Source organism: Lolium rigidum, chromosome 7 (assembly GCF_022539505.1).
Source record: "Lolium rigidum isolate FL_2022 chromosome 7, APGP_CSIRO_Lrig_0.1, whole genome shotgun sequence".
Taxonomy (NCBI): domain Eukaryota; kingdom Viridiplantae; phylum Streptophyta; class Magnoliopsida; order Poales; family Poaceae; genus Lolium; species Lolium rigidum.
The window spans coordinates 107927784-107947878 of NC_061514.1; the positions used below are offsets into that span (position 1 = coordinate 107927784).

General features: G+C 45.4%; 2 protein-coding genes across 2 annotated transcripts; one reads left to right on the top strand and one right to left on the bottom strand.

Annotated features, from left to right (window-relative positions):
* Positions 1 to 73: 73 nt before the first annotated feature.
* On the bottom strand, positions 74 to 4972 carry LOC124671819 (pachytene checkpoint protein 2 homolog). Its single transcript, XM_047208145.1, has 14 exons — positions 4765 to 4972; positions 4606 to 4669; positions 3783 to 3889; positions 3629 to 3696; positions 3174 to 3277; positions 3000 to 3104; positions 2541 to 2630; positions 2388 to 2463; positions 1988 to 2057; positions 1460 to 1530; positions 1285 to 1375; positions 645 to 772; positions 339 to 464; positions 74 to 214 (listed from the first exon to the last, which is right to left on the bottom strand). The coding sequence occupies exons 1-14, from the start codon at positions 4970 to 4972 to the stop codon at positions 74 to 76; spliced, it is 1449 nt and encodes a 482-aa protein (XP_047064101.1).
* Positions 4973 to 16227: 11255 nt separating this feature from the next.
* Positions 16228 to 18954, top strand: LOC124674981 (beta-1,4-mannosyl-glycoprotein 4-beta-N-acetylglucosaminyltransferase-like). The gene is made up of 2 exons (XM_047211036.1): positions 16228 to 16347; positions 17469 to 18954. The coding sequence occupies exons 1-2, from the start codon at positions 16282 to 16284 to the stop codon at positions 18567 to 18569; spliced, it is 1167 nt and encodes a 388-aa protein (XP_047066992.1). The 5' UTR covers positions 16228 to 16281; the 3' UTR covers positions 18570 to 18954.
* The last annotated feature ends 1141 nt before the right edge of the window (positions 18955 to 20095 follow it).

The window sequence follows — 20095 nt, forward strand, 5'->3', positions numbered from 1 at the left end:
ATGCATCAGATCAGGGACACAGTACTTGAATCGAACTGTTAGCCATTCGCTCCTCCAAACAATCAGCGTAGAATCAACCGCGTGATTCCAGTAGCTCTCTCCGTGCAGTCTGTACTAGCGTGTGCATGAACGACGTGGCATCACAGCACGAAGGGTTGGGGACAGAAGCATGTGCCAGGAAAGGAAGCTTTCTCAATGATCTTCCACTTAATCCCTGTGGAAGAATGGAAAAATAATCACCATTGTAAACCTGTTGATATGAGTTGCAGCAGATAGCTTAATGGTTCAATTATAAACTGTAAAAGAAATCTCAGGCAACTCTAAACTCCATTATTTACCTCGCACTGTTCTGCACCTTGATGCAGTAATTCGGAGAGATGAAGTGTATGAGGTTCTGCAGCCTCGGGACAGTGCAACTTCTCCTTAAGGGTTGAATAACTCAGAATAGAAGGCAAATCACCACCCTACAATTGCAGATGAAAAATCCCTCTAAGATTCAAAGATTTCTAGAAGGCCGAAATCTGAAGAGGTTTGCTCAGACCCACTGCCTCATGCACACAGCAGTCCTAAGCAGCCTCTGTAACAATGTACCATAACAAAAGATAAAGCATCACAAGAACCAAGTTGGCGAAAAGATCAAATACCTGAGGGGATGCAAGAATCCCTACTCGGAAGAGTTCCTGTATGCATGACCTCAAAATCTCATAGCGTGCTTGAAGAGTCGGGGGTCCAACATATGCCTTGATGTCTGCCCTGTCAACAAATGCAATATCTGCAAACTAGACGATAGTTAGCATTTATTGATTTTAAGAATCAATACGTGTCTGCAAAGAATATCAAAAACAGACATAAGAGAATGAATGTCCACCATTATGCATTTCTGTTGGCCAAACAGATATCACAAGTGACTACTCAAGCATAGTTGATTTCTCTTTGTTGCTGGCCAAGATTGTCTTAACAGTTATATGCCATCATGTAGAACTAGTTGATACAAAAAAAAGTAGTAAATACTATCTTGTTAAACATGTTCATTGTTCAATTGCTCTCCCTCCTGACTACTGTAATTCACTTAACCAACTAAACACACCAAAACGTCGAAGTTTGTCCAGACATTGATCATTTACAGCACCACTATTCTAAAAACACAGGTAATCATGCAAGAAAAAAATGTAGAAACTTTGCATATACCATACAGAAATGACAGCGTAGGCCATCGGGTTATTAAATCATTGACTAGCTTCAGGAAAAAAGAAAAAGGAAAAGCTCGAAAGGTAGAATCAGTACCTATAGCTGTCGTGATATTTGATGTTGTCAAAATGATAACATTTGGCCAAGCCTTCAGTTTGTCCATTTGAGTTAGCAACGCATTTACCACCTGAAGGTTACACAATGAAAGAAGACAGTGTAAAACCGCCTGATAAATGCTAATTATAGCAAAGAAAATTGATGAAAATTTTACCCTAATGGAGTCTGAAGGTTCAGAGCCAGATATGGCAGCTTGTCTGGCAGCAGCAAGGCTTTCAACTTCATCTGCAATAACGTATTAAAATGCATAAATGTCAAATGTGAGATTAAGGTTCAAATATACAGCATGCTGCAAATCAAAAATATATAATCCCGAGGTTCAGTCAGCAATTTATGTGAGCACTACGGTGTGTTTTGCTGGCCTGCAGCCGGGGAGCAATGCCAAGGAAACCAAACTGTGATGATCTTGATTAAAGACCAGTTTCTGATCTCTATTCTCTATGTTCACAAAAAAGGGAAAATAACATGCTATATTATTTATACACCGATGTCATGTAGGCATGTAGCTCAACAGGGCTCATTATTTCATCAGTGATGAGGCCTTTTCTAAAGTAAAAAAAACATATTGAAATGACAAGTACTCTTTAATTATGCATAGATAAGATGAACAAGGGGTGGACTGAGCTAGCAGATTATAGAGATGTATCATCGAGCCATTTCACCAGTTTTGTCATGAACATACCAATTAATACGAATACCAGGTTGCTTTCTTCCTCCACCATCTCCTGGATCTTCTGGAAAAGCTTCGCTACCTAAAAGGGACAAGGCATAGCATGTATGTTGTAAGACAAATGAAAATGCATATCCAGTGGATGATTTTAGTGGGCCAAAGTCTCTAAGCTTTCCATTGCAAAATGTAGTAGGTATTTTAATTGGTTAAGACAAGGATTTGACCAACAATTACTCAGTTAATATGTAAGTCACAAAACTAGCAGAGGTATCATAGGATGGCTAAATTTCAAGATCATGTAAAATGGTGCACAAGCAAATCAAACGGCAAATACCATAAAATGCTGGTATGATTTCAGCATGTGAACATATTACACGGTAACATTATCAATATGAGCACAAAAAAGGCATACCAATTTTCCACTTTCAGAAAACCACTTGCTGAACAACGAATGGGCGTTGACTTCAACTAATTGACACATAGAATACCTAGTGAGAAGTGTCAGTAATTAATACCACAATATTAGTTTTCAAAGCATTAGTAATGAATATCATACAGCACAAACCTTGACTTGAAGCGAATAGAAAGTTTCTGAGCTAATGCTTTACACAATGAAGTCTTTCCTGTTCCAGGTGGGCCATGCAAAAGTACAATCCTGCAATTTGATGTCACAGACATAAGAAATAATTTATATATTTCAGATGATAAATTATAGAGATGGAAGCTGCACATTGGCAGGGCATTAATATAAGTAGTTTCTCCCAAACAACACCCACTGATAGATTCAAACAAGAGGAAGGAGGCAGTAGTCTACTGTCTAGTTACAGTTTCATTAAGCACTACATGCATGTCATTTATAGGTTTCAGAAGCTAAGTGCAACCCCAACTGCACAAAAGTAAAGGACCCGGGGGCTTCTATCTTCTATGCCAGTATGATCTTTACTGTGGAAAATTTCAACCAAAAGAATATACTCCTGATGATATGCCAAGACACCAAATGCTTAACGATGTGAAAGGTGCTTACCGGTTCCATGAAACAAGGCATGGGTCTACACCTCTTTCAGTAAATAGCAAAGCACTAGCGGCATATCTCAGCAACCTCTGCTTGAGACCGACTTCATATAGTAAGCTGCAAGCAGTTGCAGGGTCAGAAACATAACCAAAACATACAGACTGTACTGATGATCGCAAACCGAACCTTTCCCACAATCCATCAAATTCTTTGGCAGGTAGAGCCCACTCATTGAAGCTCGAGAGTGTATCATCTTCACTTGGTTCTTCCCCTGGACCATCTTCACTTAACTAAAACATAGACAAATTAGCTTGGCCCTTGAGGTGTACAATAAACTTGAACAAAAACAATGCATCTTCGCAACATCAAGCAATATATCTGTTGGGAAGAGGCCAATATTCTTTTCAAGAGAGACCAAGTGTGAAATTTCAAGTGGACACCAGTACAGCAGCAGCATTAGAACAAAATCTTATGATGTGAAGAAAACGAGGATGAAACAACTCCAGCACACAATTCATCAAAGGATCAAGATAACAAACAATAACATGTAAACACACTAAAAGACAATCTTGGTTTTCAAAATAACCGGAAGTGACTTAGACAGCAAAGACTGAAGTAGGCAGTACAAAATATATGCATACCTGGAACACATGAACAACAGGCTTAACTTGCCAAAACAGCAGAACTTTGTGGTTCTCAATCCACTCATCTACATCAAAGGCAGGCATTCAGGAAGAGATGCATAAATAACAGAGGTCAATATAGCACACTTTGAGCCCAGGTGAATCATCATACCAGTATCACATATTTGGATCCTTTTAACATGTTTTAGAAGAAAATGATTGTCAGCAGGAATCGAGACAGGACCATCAACATAGCTCAAACTTCGAGTTTCTAACATCCTGGTTAAGAAAGCAGCTAGAAAATATTAAGTGCGACCAATAACAAACAGTAATAGCTCATGAGAGGATATAATTGTGCAGATTAATACATATGCTATGAGCCTAAACTCAGAGATCTCTACAGGAAGCTATGTGAATTCCATGACCTCAGATCTAGCAATAATTTCGGATCATAACACTAACAATTGACGAATGGTAGGTTTTTTTTGGAACTCCTTTACAGCCTTCTTCAGACTTTCAATAAGCCAATGATGAACACAATAATTTTCTGAATGGCCAGCTTATATCCATGTTACATACCAGAATCCCATCTGATTAGAACTTTCTATTTTAACTACTCCCTCCGTCCCAAAAAAGGATGTCGCATATTCGCAAAAAGGATGTCGCATCCTTTTCGGGGCAGAGGGAGTGGTATTTTTCTCTTGAAATCTAATCGTACACTGCGATGCCTTTTAGAAACTTCTAATTAGCTGGCTGCTAAACTAAATCCACAAGCTATACATTGCTCCAATTTGCTGCTCATGAAACTTAACCAACATTTCTGTTATTTCCACCTAAAGCAAATCCAGCTGACCCAACTGGCGAATCCGTGTATGACCGAGTTCCACCAAATAAATCCACGTTTCTAGTGCCCAGCTATATCTAATAACAGGCCCCGCTGTCAAACAACAGCAAAACAAGCTCGGAACAAAAGCGAAACAGGAACGAGCACGGACCTCTCAACTGCTGCCCGAACCTCCTCCGCGCGGGCCGTGCTCGCGGCGTGCAGCAGCACCTCAACTGCGAGCGCAGAAGACAAAAAAAAAAAAATCAACCCCAGCGAAACCGAATCGGCGTTAGGGAGAGGCCGGAAACTCGTGCGTCGCGGCACCCACCTGATACGAGGACCTTGTCGTCGGGCGGGGTGGGCGCGGCCACGACCACCGTCGTCGGCTGCGGCGAGGAGGGGACTGCGGCGGCGGTGGCGTCGACTGCGGGGTCCAGCGGCGGGCTGGCGGGGAAGGGCGGCACGGCGGGAGTGGGAGCGGGAGTGGGAGGAGGAGGAGGAGGAGGAGGAGGGAAGGGGTCGAAGGAGATCTCCATGGGAGCGCTCATGGCGGCCAAGCCCCGCGAGGGAGCCGAAGAAGAAGTGTTCTAGGGTTTGGGGTTTGGGGAGGAGAAGACGGAGCTGTGGAGGAAATTGGGGAATTGGAATGGAGGATTTGGGTTTCCCGCGCTTAGCGTGAGATGATGGGCTTTTATCTGCTGCAGGTTAGTGGTGGGCTCGACTCAGTGGAGGCCCATTGTATGTGCGAATCGTTGTGAGCAAACTTTTTTTTGTCAGTTCGAGAATTTCATTGACTGCTTCCGCAGGAAATTGCACATTCCACCACCTCCTGTACACTGTGTTGCACAAACCACCACATCCACCGAATTTTTGCATATTCTACCAGGTCTTGCTATAATGAGTTGCTGAAAGGCTAATTCCTGAGTTTAACTTCATTGGCAAAAAAAAAAAAAAAATCGGTGGACACATTTAGCAAAGTTCAAAGTGGACACATTCAGACAAACTAGCTATTATCAAGTCCAGCAAACTCCCAACTTTAGCCTTCAAACAAATTGTTATGTTTGTTTGAGAATTATTATTTTTAGCTCAGGCTATATGGAGGCTATTTATTTGAACCTTGCAAAATTTAAGTTAAAACATTTCACAAGAATCGAAGAACCTTGCAACTCATTAGAGCAAGACCTGGTGGAATGTGCAAAATTTCCATGAACCTGGTGATATGTGCAATGCTATGAGCGGGACCTGGTGGAATATGCAATTTCCTCCTGCTTCCGCTTTGGTGTGAAAATTGAACGAATTTGCTACGAAATCAGCCAACTGGCATTTTCAGAAAAAAATTGGTACAATTTTACACTTGTGCACCCCTGATGAGCTATGTAATGCCACGTTACTAGAAGTATAGTTTATTAAAGTGCAATACTCGCTTCTCGTTGTATATGCAGCTCAACAGTATCGAAATTCACACAGGCCAAGCTGAATAAAGAGGGTGTGGAGGCGGGCGAAGATGGGCAATCCGCTTCTATTACACCGATAAGCGGGTCCCAATGGCGGTGGTTGTAGCCGTGTCCGACGACAAGGTCCTCGTATCACCTTCGCAGCTAACACAAAGATAGTACATTTTGCATCCACATCCAAAGAAGTCAGGAACATACAACTTGGTTCCTAACTTATGCAAGGAGGACCTCAACATCCTGGCAGAAAACGCAATCAGGTACAAGACCCTTCCAGCACGAGCATAGCACCGTCGGCACCGGGGACGAGGCCTCTCGGTACGACGTTGCCTCCATGGCTGCTCCAAAGAACTCGCGAGGAGAGAGTTGCTGCCTCCCATCTGGCTCACTAGCCGGGAGGAAAGAGGATGGCCGCCCTTCAACCTGAAGAAACAATGGCGCGAAGATAAGCTCCGTCCGACTTCCATATACACCTGGACACAAAGCTCTGTCCCTCGTCTCCCTTTCACCATCTTCACAAGGGCTGACAAGAAGATGAAGAACAAGAACCTTCAACTCACATCCACAACAACGCTCCACCAGAAAAAGATCTGGAAGAACCACCATGAGCCTATTGACGGAGATGGCCACGACGCCTCTCCTCACTGTCTCTGGCTTCAACCACTGGAAGAAAGTGCTAGACGACTAGCAGCCCAAGTCCCATATGCGAAGCAACCCGTGTAACGTGAGTTATTGAGAATTATACTGCCCAACTCATTCCTGCCGCTAGTTCAATTTGCGAGTCCTAGATTAATTTGGTTGACCAAAAATCGGTGAAGACACAAACGTTTTTTTATATATCTGGTCCGCGTCAAGTAGTTGTTTGAAGAACTAGTACATTCTATATTTTGAGAGTTGATTTGCACCATTATTGGTGGCAATTGTAATAAAAATATTCCTGATGACATGTTAGAGGGGATAATTCGGATTGAACATAGATAGTCTTCGGCTCACGATCAAATGGTGGCTGAAGGACTCGAGATTTGCTACGTTGTTAAATCAGTCCTGTCCCACGTACTGATGTACGCCTACGTAGGTAAGTATACCCAGTCTGCTAAAACTGAAATGGAAGACCATGAACTGATTAATTTGCACGGAAATTTACGTTGCAAACGACATAAGGACTGTCGTTTTCAGTGCTCCCGAAATTGAACTCTTGCTAGTCGATTTTCAACATATAAGTGTCGGAAGAATAACAATATACCATAATTATAAATTTTGTAATGCCAATCTCGCTTAATTTACATTGAATTAGAAGTGCAAAGTATTTCACCGGACCCGACGAAAGACAAAATAGCCCTTTCAAGCAGTGCAAAAGAATCTTGGCGGGTTTGAGGGAGAGGGGCCGGGTTGTACCGGAGCAAGCCTCAAGAATCTTTAGATTTTTTTTCATAAAATCCATTCTAAGAACCATACAACACATAGAAAAACAAACAATCCCAAGAAATCCATCACATATCGCATGGAACGATTGCAGGAGATTTATACAACTAGCGTGGCTAGTAGTTTAACCACACGGTAGCATGCTAACAAACTCCACTTCATGTTGCCATCTCTTTTTTTGGATCGTTGAGACATGTTTTAACATTATGCGATCCTTAAGTTGTCCTATGTGATAAATAAACTTTAGCAATGAAATAAATTAGTCATAAGTCGAACTTTGAGACCGGGCATCCCCATTTCGAAAGAAAAAGAACAAACTCAAGAATTGGATCATGAGAACCCCTAATTTTTCCACTGAAATACTAATTGATCAAAAGATCAAACATGGTAACCATCGGGTATCTAATACTCAAGAATTGCTTGTTTTTCTTCAAAAAATAAGTTTAAGCCTCTGACCCCTGCATCAGAATGATGCACATTATTTTTCCTTATTAGAGTTGATGTAATGCAAAGATGCCAAATCAGGCATGGTATGGTTGCAGCTACATAATCAAACATTAGCAAAGGCAATCCGATAAGTAAATGGTCATTTTTCTAAAGCCTTCGTGGTGGCGGCCACCACTTGGAGAGAATGGATTGTTCTATGTATCACAAGGAATCTACCAAATGATATACTTCCTCCAATTCATATTAGTTATCACCAACATATGAATTATCTAGACAAATTTTAGTTTTAGATATATTTTTATTAGAAAATATTAATATGAATTAGAGAAAATAAGTATTATGCTGTATTATTACTAACCATGTCTTGATTTTGACCTGATCAAGCACTGGATCACCACCATGTTTGAATCAATTGGCCCGTGCCATGGTCTGCACATGTTCGCAGGATCTGCGCCTGGCTTCCTCGACAATTTCGTCCTCTCATGTTTGTCCTATTTTTTATAATAGAAGTTTATTATTTAAAAAAATTAAGCATTACATGTGGTCTCTGCATGAGATGCACACAGTCACCCATAACCAGAAGTTCCAGAAAAATAGAAGAAGTCTTGATGTGATTACATAAAGGAAAAGATAAAAGCACATCCATAGCGAAGGAAAGATCAATCTGTAGATTACGCTGCCATCCATGTTAGAAAAAAATCCCTCGCTATATCAATTGTGTAGACATATCCGTAAACATAAGTCGATGCTTCACACATTATAGAGACGAACGAAACTTAGTTGTGCACCGGTGGATGATCTGCAAAACAAAATCTAGAGAGAGAATGAATTTTCAGATCAAAGGTGCCGTGGTTTGCGAGTTGTTGCTGCAACTGCGCCGGTTTTTGGAAAAGTCGACGCGCAACCGGACAGCTCATCGCACGACATTCTTGGCTTTGCTTCTTCTGCGACACAAGAAAATGCCTCGTTGTCACCGCTCCGATCAATGGACGGACGCCATAGACATTTTTGGTGGAGCCGTGGGTGTATATTCTCACTCTCTCAGTACGTATATATACGTTCCTCTTCTGTTCTGGTCTAGGCGTCTGTTCCTAGCTAAATGCCTGAATTGACGATACCTACTAGACCATCCTCATGGTCCTGGTTATAGTCGAAGCGAGTGGCAGGCTGGCCGATCCACACAATTTGTTCGGAAGTAAAAAACTGGCCCACATATCTTGTTGTGATGGCCAATAGATCAATCAACCAATCAATTCGTTCGTTTCGGCGTGGTGCTTCATGCGCGAATCTTGGTATGAGTGCGTGGCTAGGCTTGGACATCTCTCGACTTCATGCACGTTCTATGCCGGCCACGAAATCTGAACTAGTGGTTCGTCGAGACTCGAGAATTGGCCACTGCCGTCTCTATGGTTCCCGTGCACACAATTTGCCTATGATCGTGCCACTACTGAACCCACTGACGGAGCTAGGTGCCTGTCGATTTCTCCTATGGTTCAACCATCGTGGACCACTATAAATGGGGGTCTGCTTTTGGCGAGAATGACCAGGTAGCAATCTGCGTGTGGTGTGTGTGAGCTACACCTGGGCATTCTTCGGGCCGGGCCGGGTTTTGGGCCAGACCCGAAAAAGCCCGGACCTAAATTCTCAGGCCCGAGCCCGGCACGAGCCGACCTTCGGGCTTAGAAATCAGGCCCGACCTCGGCCCGAACAGAGAAAAACCTGGCTCGGCCCAACAAGCCCGGCCCGAACTAGGCGTAAATCCTGTTTTTTGCAAGCCCGAGCCCGGCCCGGCCCGACGTTCGGGCTCCGAAATGAGGCCCGAACCTGGCCCGACATGCAAGCCCAACCCGGCCCGGCCCGGGATTTTCGGGCCGGATCGGGCCGGGCTGCCCATGCCCAGCTGTAGTGTGAGCAGAGCAGCCGCACAAGGCAGATTAGCAGATTTTATGATGCACCAGCAATTGGCTATTTTTCTCTGTGCTAGAAATGCTTGTCTGCTTTTGGCGAAAATGACAGCTAACAGCATGTAAAAGCATCTCTAGCGGATCCTGTCAAAATTAGACCTTAAAACTTCTATAAAACTACTGTAAACGGGTTTTTCGGTATCAAATAGGCTATGCTAGAACAGACCCCGTAAAATCGGACTATAAGTCTCTCCAAAAAGACATTTTCTTAAAAAAAAGTTTCCTATTCCTTCTCCTCCCTTCTTCCCGAGACCATCCCCTACCTCCGGCTGCTCACATGATCCATGCATTCGCCCTACTCACTTAAGCCCGTTGGCCGCACCGGTAAGCTCTATCCCACCCTTGCCCCGGCTCCTCGCCGCCGACCTGCGGGTAATCGCATTGCCGCCCTTGTCCATGACCAGGTTGAGGTCTAGGCTGCCCGCTCCGACTGAATCCAACCCGAGTTAAACTTGCGGCAACCGATTTCGACGGCCACCGTTTGATTTCAGCATCTCACGGTAGATTGATTTCCATCTCCGTGCGTATGAAGTTGAGGTTAGCCGAAATTTGGCCAGACTCCGGTGAGTCTACCCACGGAAGGTGTTGGTGAAAAGTGAAATTTCCTAACCGCTAACAATTTTGCTTAGTTTTGCCTCTGAAGCTTAAGATACAACAGTCGCCAGTGTGTGTCCTGCAAAAATATTTAAGTAGCAGACGATTTTAAGGGATCTGATTGAGGTTATTTTTCGATTAAAATTGTAAAATTCGGTTATTTTAAGAGTTTGATCACTTTTATAGGATATGCTAGAGATGCTCTAATGTTTGCGGCCAGAGGAAGGGTGCATAAGAGGAGTAAGGGCACAGAAGATGTTATTAGACATATTGTATCTATACGTATTGGGTATAGAGTAGTACTCTACTCCAATACGTAACCCTCATGTACACGCCACCACGGGGGTTTTTCCAGTGTATGTAAACACGTATCCGGCTACCCAAAAGGGTACGACCGTTCCTCCTAGACGTTTCAAATGGTATCAGACCACAAGGTCCTGGGTTTAAATCTTAGCCAACACAATATTTAAAATAAATATTTGCGGCCTTCCTAAGAACATATCCAAGGATACACGTGTAAGGCCCGTGCGAGATTAAAAAAAAGCCCACCGGCTTAAACGTGAGGGGAGGTGTTGAATATAATTGCCTAGCCCTCTTCCATAAGATCACTCTTTTGTTTAAACTGGCTAGAATATGCAATTCCACATATGCAACACTCCATCTTTTCACAATTAGTTTATATTCCAAGTTTGCTAAACGTGTTAAATTATCTAAATATTAGAAAAGGCACCAATTTGTTCTATGAAGTTAACTTGGATATGCATTTTGGGCATGAACTTGCAAATCATGAATTTTGGATCACAAAGTTGCCCCGTGGGAGCGTTTCGGTCCCTCCGTGACGGCGTCCATTAGTTTGGTGCCCCGGTGACTTCTTTTTGCAAATACCCTCCCAATATTTGTGTTTCTTCTCTTTCGAGAACCTTATCCCTCTCACTTCAATGGCCACCTACGTTCTCTCTTCTGAAATTCCCTCGTTGCCTCAGGTGCAGATGTGCTCGCGTGCGGCGTCACTCCTCGGCACGCAACAAGGACAAGATCTGGCCCATGCCAAGCAGCCGACGACCCAACCCTAGCTCCAACTGGTCCTCTGCCTGACGACCGTGCCACACGTAACAATGCCGCCCCTAGACCACCTCCGCGACACGCCGGAGCCACCACCTAAAAAGCACACCGTCACCACGCAACAGCTACGCTCCAGGAACTCCTCCGCACCAGAAAGTTGTTTCTATATCAAGTTTAACTAAATATTTATAAAAAAATATTAGCATCTATAATTTGAAATCTAGAGTACTAAAATTGTTATGACTATATTGTCATGTTACATATATTTGGTATTATGTTTGTTGATGTTTTCAATTACGAAGTTTAACTTTGACTAAACCTAAAACACGAAGTAAATAAAAACGGAGAGGGCATAAGTTTATTCCGATGCGACTTGGCAAGTCAGTCTCCGGTAGCCAATGGGTCAACGCGTCAATCTTGTATAGCAGGAGCAGCACTACATGCATGTACAAGAAACTTTCGACATGTCCATGAGAGACTAAACAAGGATCGATATGACCCTTCGTTTAACCCTGGAAGCTAGCTACTGTCTTGCACGAACGAAAGAAGGCGGAGAGCCGCGCCAAATGGACCAGACGACGACGTCTTCTTTTACAGTCCGAATTTTTCATACAGTACTAGTAGTAATACTTCCTTTTGGCTTGGCCGGCTGTCTATGTCCCTGTCGACCTCGTCAAGTCCGGCTCGAAATTAAGAATCGTCGTCGGAAGCGGGTGTGCCTTCACGGTTTGCACCTCGTAGCCGGCCGGCGACGAGAGACCGTTGCTTACTCCGATCAGGGCAGGATGCTTCCAAGATCCATCGGTAACTTATACGGAGTAGTACTGATTATAAAAGTTGTAACAAACTGCTATAGTACTTGAGAGTACAGTATATGTATTTGCACGAAAGACGAGGAATCCGTCAAATTCTGGGCTGTGAATTCCACGGAAAGGTCTCAAAGAGTTCAACGCAAAAAAGAAAGTGATCCGTTGCACAGTACTACCAACGCACGCAAAAAGTCTCTTGGTCAGCAATAATAAGCGCGCGTTGCTATACACGTAGCCATCCCGACGATGATGCTACGAGGAAACTGACATTACCTTCCTGGGAAGAAATCAATTCCATGTTATACGTCACGTCCATTCATCGGAAGATGCCATCCGGGAAGAAATCAATTCCGGGCTGTTTTAGGAACACGAACACGATGCGGTGCGTGCGAGCCGTGCGTGCGATGATCCGTTAACCAGGTCCGGTTGGTGGAGCCGTGGAGGAAGCATACGCTGGGAAAGGGATAAGAACTTTTTGATTCCGTGATAGGCTGCTTGTTCTTTTTGCTGCATAAAGCTTGGGGAACCAAGAGAGGGAAATAGATGAATGCCAATTCTACGTTATCCATGAGGATGAGCTGGATGCCAATCATATATCCCAACTATTTTTAGCAACTAACAAATAAAATGACCTCCCTCCACCAAGAATGACGACCCACTTCAATAGCATTCGACAATAGCAAAGCAAAAAATGGAAACAACTGAAGCCATCTGTTTGTGAGATCGGCAAATTCTATGACCAGCAGGAATATTCTAGGGAAAAATGTCATCGCAGTAGAGAAGGGATAAGAACTTTTTGATTCCGTGAAATGCTGGTAGTCGTTCTTTTGCTGCATAAAGCTTGGGGAACCAAGAGAGGGAAAGAGATGAATGCCAATTCTACGTTATCCTTGGTTAGGAATTACAATCACGATGAGGATGAGCTGGATGCCAATCACATATCGGACGTAACTCTTTTAGCAACCAACAAAGAAAATGGCCTCCCTCCACCAAGAATGATGGCACACTTAATTAACTACGATCTCAATGCTCCGGCACGGATGGCAGCGGCACAGAAAAACCCTAGCAAGGAGGGAGGGGGGGGGATGAGGCGTGAGAACTCGACGGGGATAAAGCCATGCATTCACCAGAGGAGGTTTTCGTCGGTGACGTCTCGTGGGAAATTTCCATGCTGCCGCCTCCATTCTCGCAATCTTCCCTGAAAATACACGAGGGTGGTGTCACTGTGTTGGCGTTGAGAGATGATTTTTCAGGATTGGTCGATACATTCTTCGGAAACCCCCGGAAGTAACCGGGTTTGCGGGAAACTTTCAGGTTCATCGGGTGGGCTGGAAATTTCCCTACCGAATTCGGCAAATACCTGAGAAGTAAGCAATGCCTAAGGATGAGCTGGATGCCAATCATATCCCAACCCTTTTATAGCAACCAATAAAGAAAATGACCTCCCTCCACCAAGAACGCCGACCCAGGTTAGGCTTTGTTTGGTACTAGAGTTTTAGTGGGGATTAGCGGGATGATTTTTCGAGATTGGTCGATACATTCTTCGGAAACCCCGAAGTAACCGGGTTTGCGGGAAACTTTCGGGTTCATCGGGTGGGCTGGAAATTTCCCTACCGAATTCGGCAAATACACGAGAAGTAAGCAATGCCTAAGGATGAGCTGGATGCCAATCATATCCCAACCCTTTTATAGCAACCAATAAAGAAAATGACCTCCCTCCACCAAGAACGCCGACCCAGCTTAGGCTTTGTTTGGTACTAGAGTTTTAGTGGGGATTAGCGGGATGATTTTTCAGGATTGGTCGATACATTCTTCGGAAACCCCCGGAAGTAACCGGGTTTGCGGGAAACTTTCAGGTTCATCGGGTGGGCTGGAAATTTCCCTACCGAATTCGGCAAATACCTGAGAAGTAAGCAATGCCTAAGGATGAGTCTGGATGCCAATCATATCCCAACCCTTTTATAGCAACCAATAAAGAAAATGACCTCCCTCCACCAAGAACGCCGACCCAGTTAGGCTTTGTTTGGTACTAGAGTTTTAGTGGGGATTAGCGGGATGATTTTTCAGGATTGGTCGATACATTCTTCGGAAACCCCCGGAAGTAACCGGGTTTGCGGGAAACTTTCAGGTTCATCGGGTGGGCTGGAAATTTCCCTACCGAATTCGGCAAATACCTGAGAAGTAAGCAATGCCTAAGGATGAGCTGGATGCCAATCATATCCCAACCCTTTTATAGCAACCAATAAAGAAAATGACCTCCCTCCACCAAGAACGCCGACCCAGTTAGGCTTTGTTTGGTACTAGAGTTTTAGTGGGGATTAGCGGGATGATTTTTCGAGATTGGTCGATACATTCTTCTGAAACCCCGGAAGTAACCGGGTTTGCGGGAAACTTTCGGGTTCATCGGGTGGGGCTGGAAATTTCCCTACCGAATTCGGCAAATACCGAGAAGTAAGCAATGCCTAAGGATGAGCTGGATGCCAATCATATCCCAACCCTTTTATAGCAACCAATAAAGAAAATGACCTCCCTCCACCAAGAACGCCGACCCAGTTAGGCTTTGTTTGGTACTAGAGTTTTAGTGGGGATTAGCGGGATGATTTTTCAGGATTGGTCGATACATTCTTCGGAAACCCCCGGAAGTAACCGGGTTTGCGGGAAACTTTCAGGTTCATCGGGTGGGCTGGAAATTTCCCTACCGAATTCGGCAAATACCTGAGAAGTAAGCAATGCCTAAGGATGAGCTGGATGCCAATCATATCCCAACCCTTTTATAGCAACCAATAAAGAAAATGACCTCCCTCCACCAAGAACGCCGACCCAGTTAGGCTTTGTTTGGTACTAGAGTTTTAGTGGGGATTAGCGGGATGATTTTTCGAGATTGGTCGATACATTCTTCGGAAACCCCGGAAGTAACCGGGTTTGCGGGAAACTTTCGGAGTTCATCGGGTGGGCTGGAAATTTCCCTACCGAATTCGGCAAATACCGAGAAGTAAGCAATGCCTAAGGATGAGCTGGATGCCAATCATATCCCAACCCTTTTATAGCAACCAATAAAGAAAATGACCTCCCTCCACCAAGAACGCCGACCCAGTTAGGCTTTGTTTGGTACTAGAGTTTTAGTGGGGATTAGCGGGGATAATCCGCTCCAAACTTTAAATCCCCACTTATCCCCAATGCCTGTTTGGTGCTAGAGTATGAGAGAGTTTAATCCCCACTTATCCCCACTTCTCCCCCAAATTTTAGTGTAATTTTTTCAATCCCCAATACTCTACCCCTACCTAGTGGATTGGGATGGGGTTTTGTGAGGATTGGGTGACAACAGTGATTCATCCAATACTCTGCAAGTATTATCCCCACTAATCCCTACTGAAACACTAGTACCAAATAAGTTCTTAATTGACCAGGGTGTTCGGCAAAAGCAAAGGAAAAGAAAATGGAAGGCAAAACCTCTTGGTGAGATCGGCAAATTCTATGATGAGCTAGAAGAATATTCTAGTCCAGGGCAAAATGCCATTGCACTGGATGCCTACCTTCCATCTCTATCCCCAAGACAAACAAACCTGGTGCCGCGCCGCTCCAGGCGCGTCGCGTGTGGGGACAAACAAAAATCGCGTCACAACCCAGCCGCGGCAAGCAGCGCCACCGGAGCGGGCGGGGCGATGGATATGAGGATTGAGGTTGAGGAGGATGCCGGCCACCCAAACGGCTATAATTGGAGGCTCCTCCACGTTTGTTTTTCCCCCTTTGCGTTGCGCACGCCCCGTAATTACCCACCCAGCCCCACCGCAGCAGCACGACCCCGTAACGGGAAACGGCAAAAGACCTAGACACCTCCAGGGCCACGCACGACCCAGACGGCGCCACCCAGCCAACACCCAACCACCGTGCAGCGGCGGCGGCAGGCAGCTCCCCCCTCCCCGCGGCGATCGCCGGGGAGATTCCGCCCGCCCCACCGCGCGCCGCGCCATTCACGGCCTCACCCCCCCCCCCCCTCGCGCGCGTGGGTCCGGTGGGTGGGATTTCCTGCCGCCCCCATCCCCTCGCTGCCGTCGGATTCCCTGCTCTGGCGGCGGCGGGTTGATTCGGCGCCGCGATGCCGGAGCCCGGCAACTACGGCCACAAGAAGAACGACGGCATCTGCAACAGCGTCTGCGGCGAGGTGAGAGCCATTCCCCTCCCCTCCCCCTCCCCCTCCCCCTCCCCATGCCCCTCCCCTCGTCCAGATCTGCCCTGTTCGACAAAACGCGGGTTCGATTCCCAGCCCCCCGAGGCGCGTGCTTCCCCTATGGCCACGCCTAGACCGTTAGTCCTAGCCCGGTCTTGGACGCGTGAACGCCGTTAATTTTCCGCACTTGCCCTTGCCCAGACTCCAAATTTTCGGTTGGGATGCTGGTCGGAATTCGGGAGCGGAGGGGGGCATTCGCTCCTCCATGCCTTCCGTGTAGGCCTCGATCCGCCGGCCCTTGCTTCAGAAGATAAGGGGATTTAGGTGGGTGGAGGAGCTATGGAGTTCGGATCCTTCACGCCTTTTCGGTGCTCGCTAGAATCTGGCGACGTGTCGAAACTGCGTGGTATCTATGGGCTGCCATTCCCAACGCTGGAATATTTCTCAGGATGAGTATGTGGATATCTTGCTTCCATCACGGCCACCTCCACCTCCACCTCCACCTGTGCCGTCAATGCTTCGTTGCTCTTCGAAATCCCATATTCGCGGCCTAGTGTTTCTATCCCTGTTTGCTTAAGAAAACATGCAGCTTTTGTCTAGTTATCTTTATGCCAGTATCTTCATCAACTGGTTCCATGTGCATTTTAACTTCCTAGCAGCTCTGGGTTCTGCTGTTGCTAGCTTGCATAATTTTGCCAACCTCGCGATTCCGTGTCCCCGAGCCATGTTGTATTCAGCCATTGGCGTTCATGCTTGTAGCTGTCGCGTTACTTCTTCATTGGTTCGTTGCTAGTTCTGCACGGTCGTAGTAAGTTTCTGGTGAACTTTTCACTCAATCTTTCATGGCTATAGCGTAACCTGTTGCGAGAAAGATAATGTTTGGCCACTGCTTTTGGAGGTTATATCCTTTTGGCAAGTAGGCTTTGGTTATTGCCGTGTTGGCATGTTTGTTCCTTTCTTGGCAATCCACTTTACAGAGTATACACAGCATATGCCTGGATTTTAAATACTTGCGTGGAGTGGTTGGCATGTCGATACCTGGTGCTTTTACAAGCTTAATTTTGTCTATTCCTGCCTTATTGATTTCTCATACAGCTCATGTTCATTACTTGCAGCCTGCATCGAAGGCTGTTCTGGCCATGTCGAGGCTCAAGTGCGCGCTCCGGGGGTTCGATTTCAGGGTACTGCTGGCCCTCTTGATTGGCGTGCCAATGGTAGTCTTGATGATATATGCGCATGGTCAGAAGGTCACCTACTTCCTGCGCCCAATCTGGGAATCTCCCCCCGAGCCCTTCAAGATAATCCCTCACTACTACAACGAGAATGTCACCATGGAGAACCTCTGCAAGTTGCATGGGTGGAAAGTCCGGGAGACCCCGCGTCGGGTTTTCGATGCTGTGCTCTTCAGCAATGAGCTTGATATCCTTGAGCTCCGTTGGAACGAGCTCAGCCCCTATGTGTCGGAGTTCGTGCTGCTTGAGTCCAACTCAACTTTCACTGGCATGACGAAGCCCCTCCACTTCAAGGAAAATCGCCATCGGTTTCGGTTCGCTGAATCGCGCCTGACGTATGGTACGATCGGGGGAAGGTTTGTGAAGGGCGAAAATCCGTTTGTTGAGGAGTCATATCAGAGGGTTGCCCTGGACCAGCTAATTAAGATTGCGAAGATTGAGGATGATGACATATTGATCATGTCAGATGTTGATGAAATCCCAAGTGGGCACACCATCGATCTCTTGAGATGGTGCGACGACACTCCTCAGATACTTCATCTTCAGCTCAGGAACTATCTGTACTCATTCGAGTTTTTCCTGGATGACAAGAGTTGGAGGGCATCAATACACAGGTACAGGTCTGGGACAACAAGGTATGCGCATTACCGGCAGACCGATGTGCTCCTTGCTGATTCAGGGTGGCACTGCAGTTTTTGCTTCCGCTACATCAGCGACTTTGTCTTCAAGATGCAAGCGTATAGCCATGTGGACCGAATCAAATTCAAGTACTTCCTGAACCCTGAAAGGATCCAAGATGTGATATGCAGAGGGGCAGATCTTTTCGACATGCTTCCTGAAGAGTATACATTCCAAGAGATCATTGCCAAGTTGGGGCCCATTCCAAGTACATATTCTGCTGTCCATCTTCCTAGCTTCCTCCTTCAAAATGTCGACCGGTACCGGTACCTTCTCCCTGGATACTGCAGGAGAGAAAGTGGCTAGGTGTTATGGTTCACTTGGCAAGCTGCTGTGCAGGGGTGCTTACTGCCAGGCTGCCGGAGAGCGGCTGGCACTGGCAGTTGCATCTGGTATGATTGGCTGGCTTAGTTGATGGTTGTTTGGGGAGTGGTTATGGATGGGCTCATGATTTTGTAACGTGTAATGGAACATGGGAGCACCTGACAGCATAGCGCATGCTTGATCGAGGCTTTGGTTACCTTTCTGAAATAGCTCAACCGTGTCACTGCTTATTCATATTCCCTCCCTGATTGATATATAAAACGCAGAGCTGCTGTAGATTGACACTTAAGTGAAAAATTCAGTTCCATATGCTGTACAAGTGGCCTTGCCCTGCAGATAATTACATGTGCATGTGTTCATATTTTCACGTTTGGTGTTCTGTTTCTTGTTTTGATGACAACGTTGAGCTTCTGATATCTTGGCACCATTGACGTGTTTCTGAAACGAAACTCTTGTCCCCTCATGCTGTTTTAAGAATAGGATGGCAGGTTAAGTGCCACTCCAGATGTTACACAGCTGCAGTCCTGACGAATAAATCCATTAGCAGGTTACCCTGTTTGCTTTAGCTTTTCTCCTGCATGCCATTTCCCCAGTTTCTTTCCAGGTGTTTTCTTCTGCATCTCTTTGGCCGTTGCTCCTTGTAAGAAAAGAACCGTAGGAGTATCCAAAAGTACAAGAAGAAAATCTTAAGCTGGTCACTACTAACAGTAGCTGTACCTCTCGTTCGTCCTATTGATTGATAATGATTGACGAAGTTATTAGCCAGAAATTAGTGATACCACCTGAAACCACTGCGTCATTGTAGTGCAATCATCGGCACGTTCTATGTCGGTACGTATAGAGTTTTGCAAGCTAATACTGAAACGCTGCCCTCTCTTTGCGTTTTGGAGACACTCTCTACGTTCGCAGCGATAAGCTCGCAGCCTCGCAGGATTGCAGAAAAGTTTTAACATGAAGTGGGTGAGGGGAATCTTTTCAGGGGATTAACGCAACTAATCCACTAAAAACACCGGTACAAAACAAGGCCTAAGTGAAAAATTCAGATTCATACGCTGTACATGTGGCCTTACTCTGCAAATAATTAACACGTGCGTGTGTTTCATATTTTCACCTAGGGTGTTTCTTGAGTTGATAGCACCGTTGAGCTTCTGATACTATTTTCACCACTGACTCTCCGAATCGAAAAACTGGCTTCTGATGCTGCTTTAAAACCAGGGTGACCAGGTTGCTTTTAAGTGCCACTCCATACGTTGTTGCAATTGCCCGTGTTTTTTTTTTCAAGTTTTGCTCCGTGTAAAAGAGTGAAGGAGTCTCCAAAATAACCATAAGTTACGCTGGTCACTGTTAACAGCAATTGTACCTCTCGTTCTTCCTGTTGATGATGATGACTGACGCAAGTTATTCAGATAATTTGTGATCTTACTATGTACCACTTGGAACCGCTGCCTCATTGTAGTGCAATCATCACCACGGTTTACGTCAATATGCATAGATTTTTTGCAAGTTAG

Bases quoted from the DNA above. Each gene is read 5' to 3' on its own strand.
- LOC124674981 (XM_047211036.1), top strand. From the start codon at position 16,282: ATGCCGGAGCCCGGCAACTACGGCCACAAGAAGAACGACGGCATCTGC. The intron at 16,348-17,468 runs GTGAGAGCCATT...CATTACTTGCAG, and splicing joins GCAACAGCGTCTGCGGCGAG to CCTGCATCGAAGGCTGTTCT.
- LOC124671819 (XM_047208145.1), bottom strand. From the start codon at position 4,972: ATGGAGATCTCCTTCGACCCCTTCCCTCCTCCTCCTCCTCCTCCTCCT. The intron at 4,670-4,764 runs GTGGGTGCCGCG...CTGCGCTCGCAG, and splicing joins CGACAAGGTCCTCGTATCAG to TTGAGGTGCTGCTGCACGCC. The intron at 3,278-3,628 runs GTATGCATATAT...TCTATGTTTTAG, and splicing joins CTGTTGTTCATGTGTTCCAG to TTAAGTGAAGATGGTCCAGG.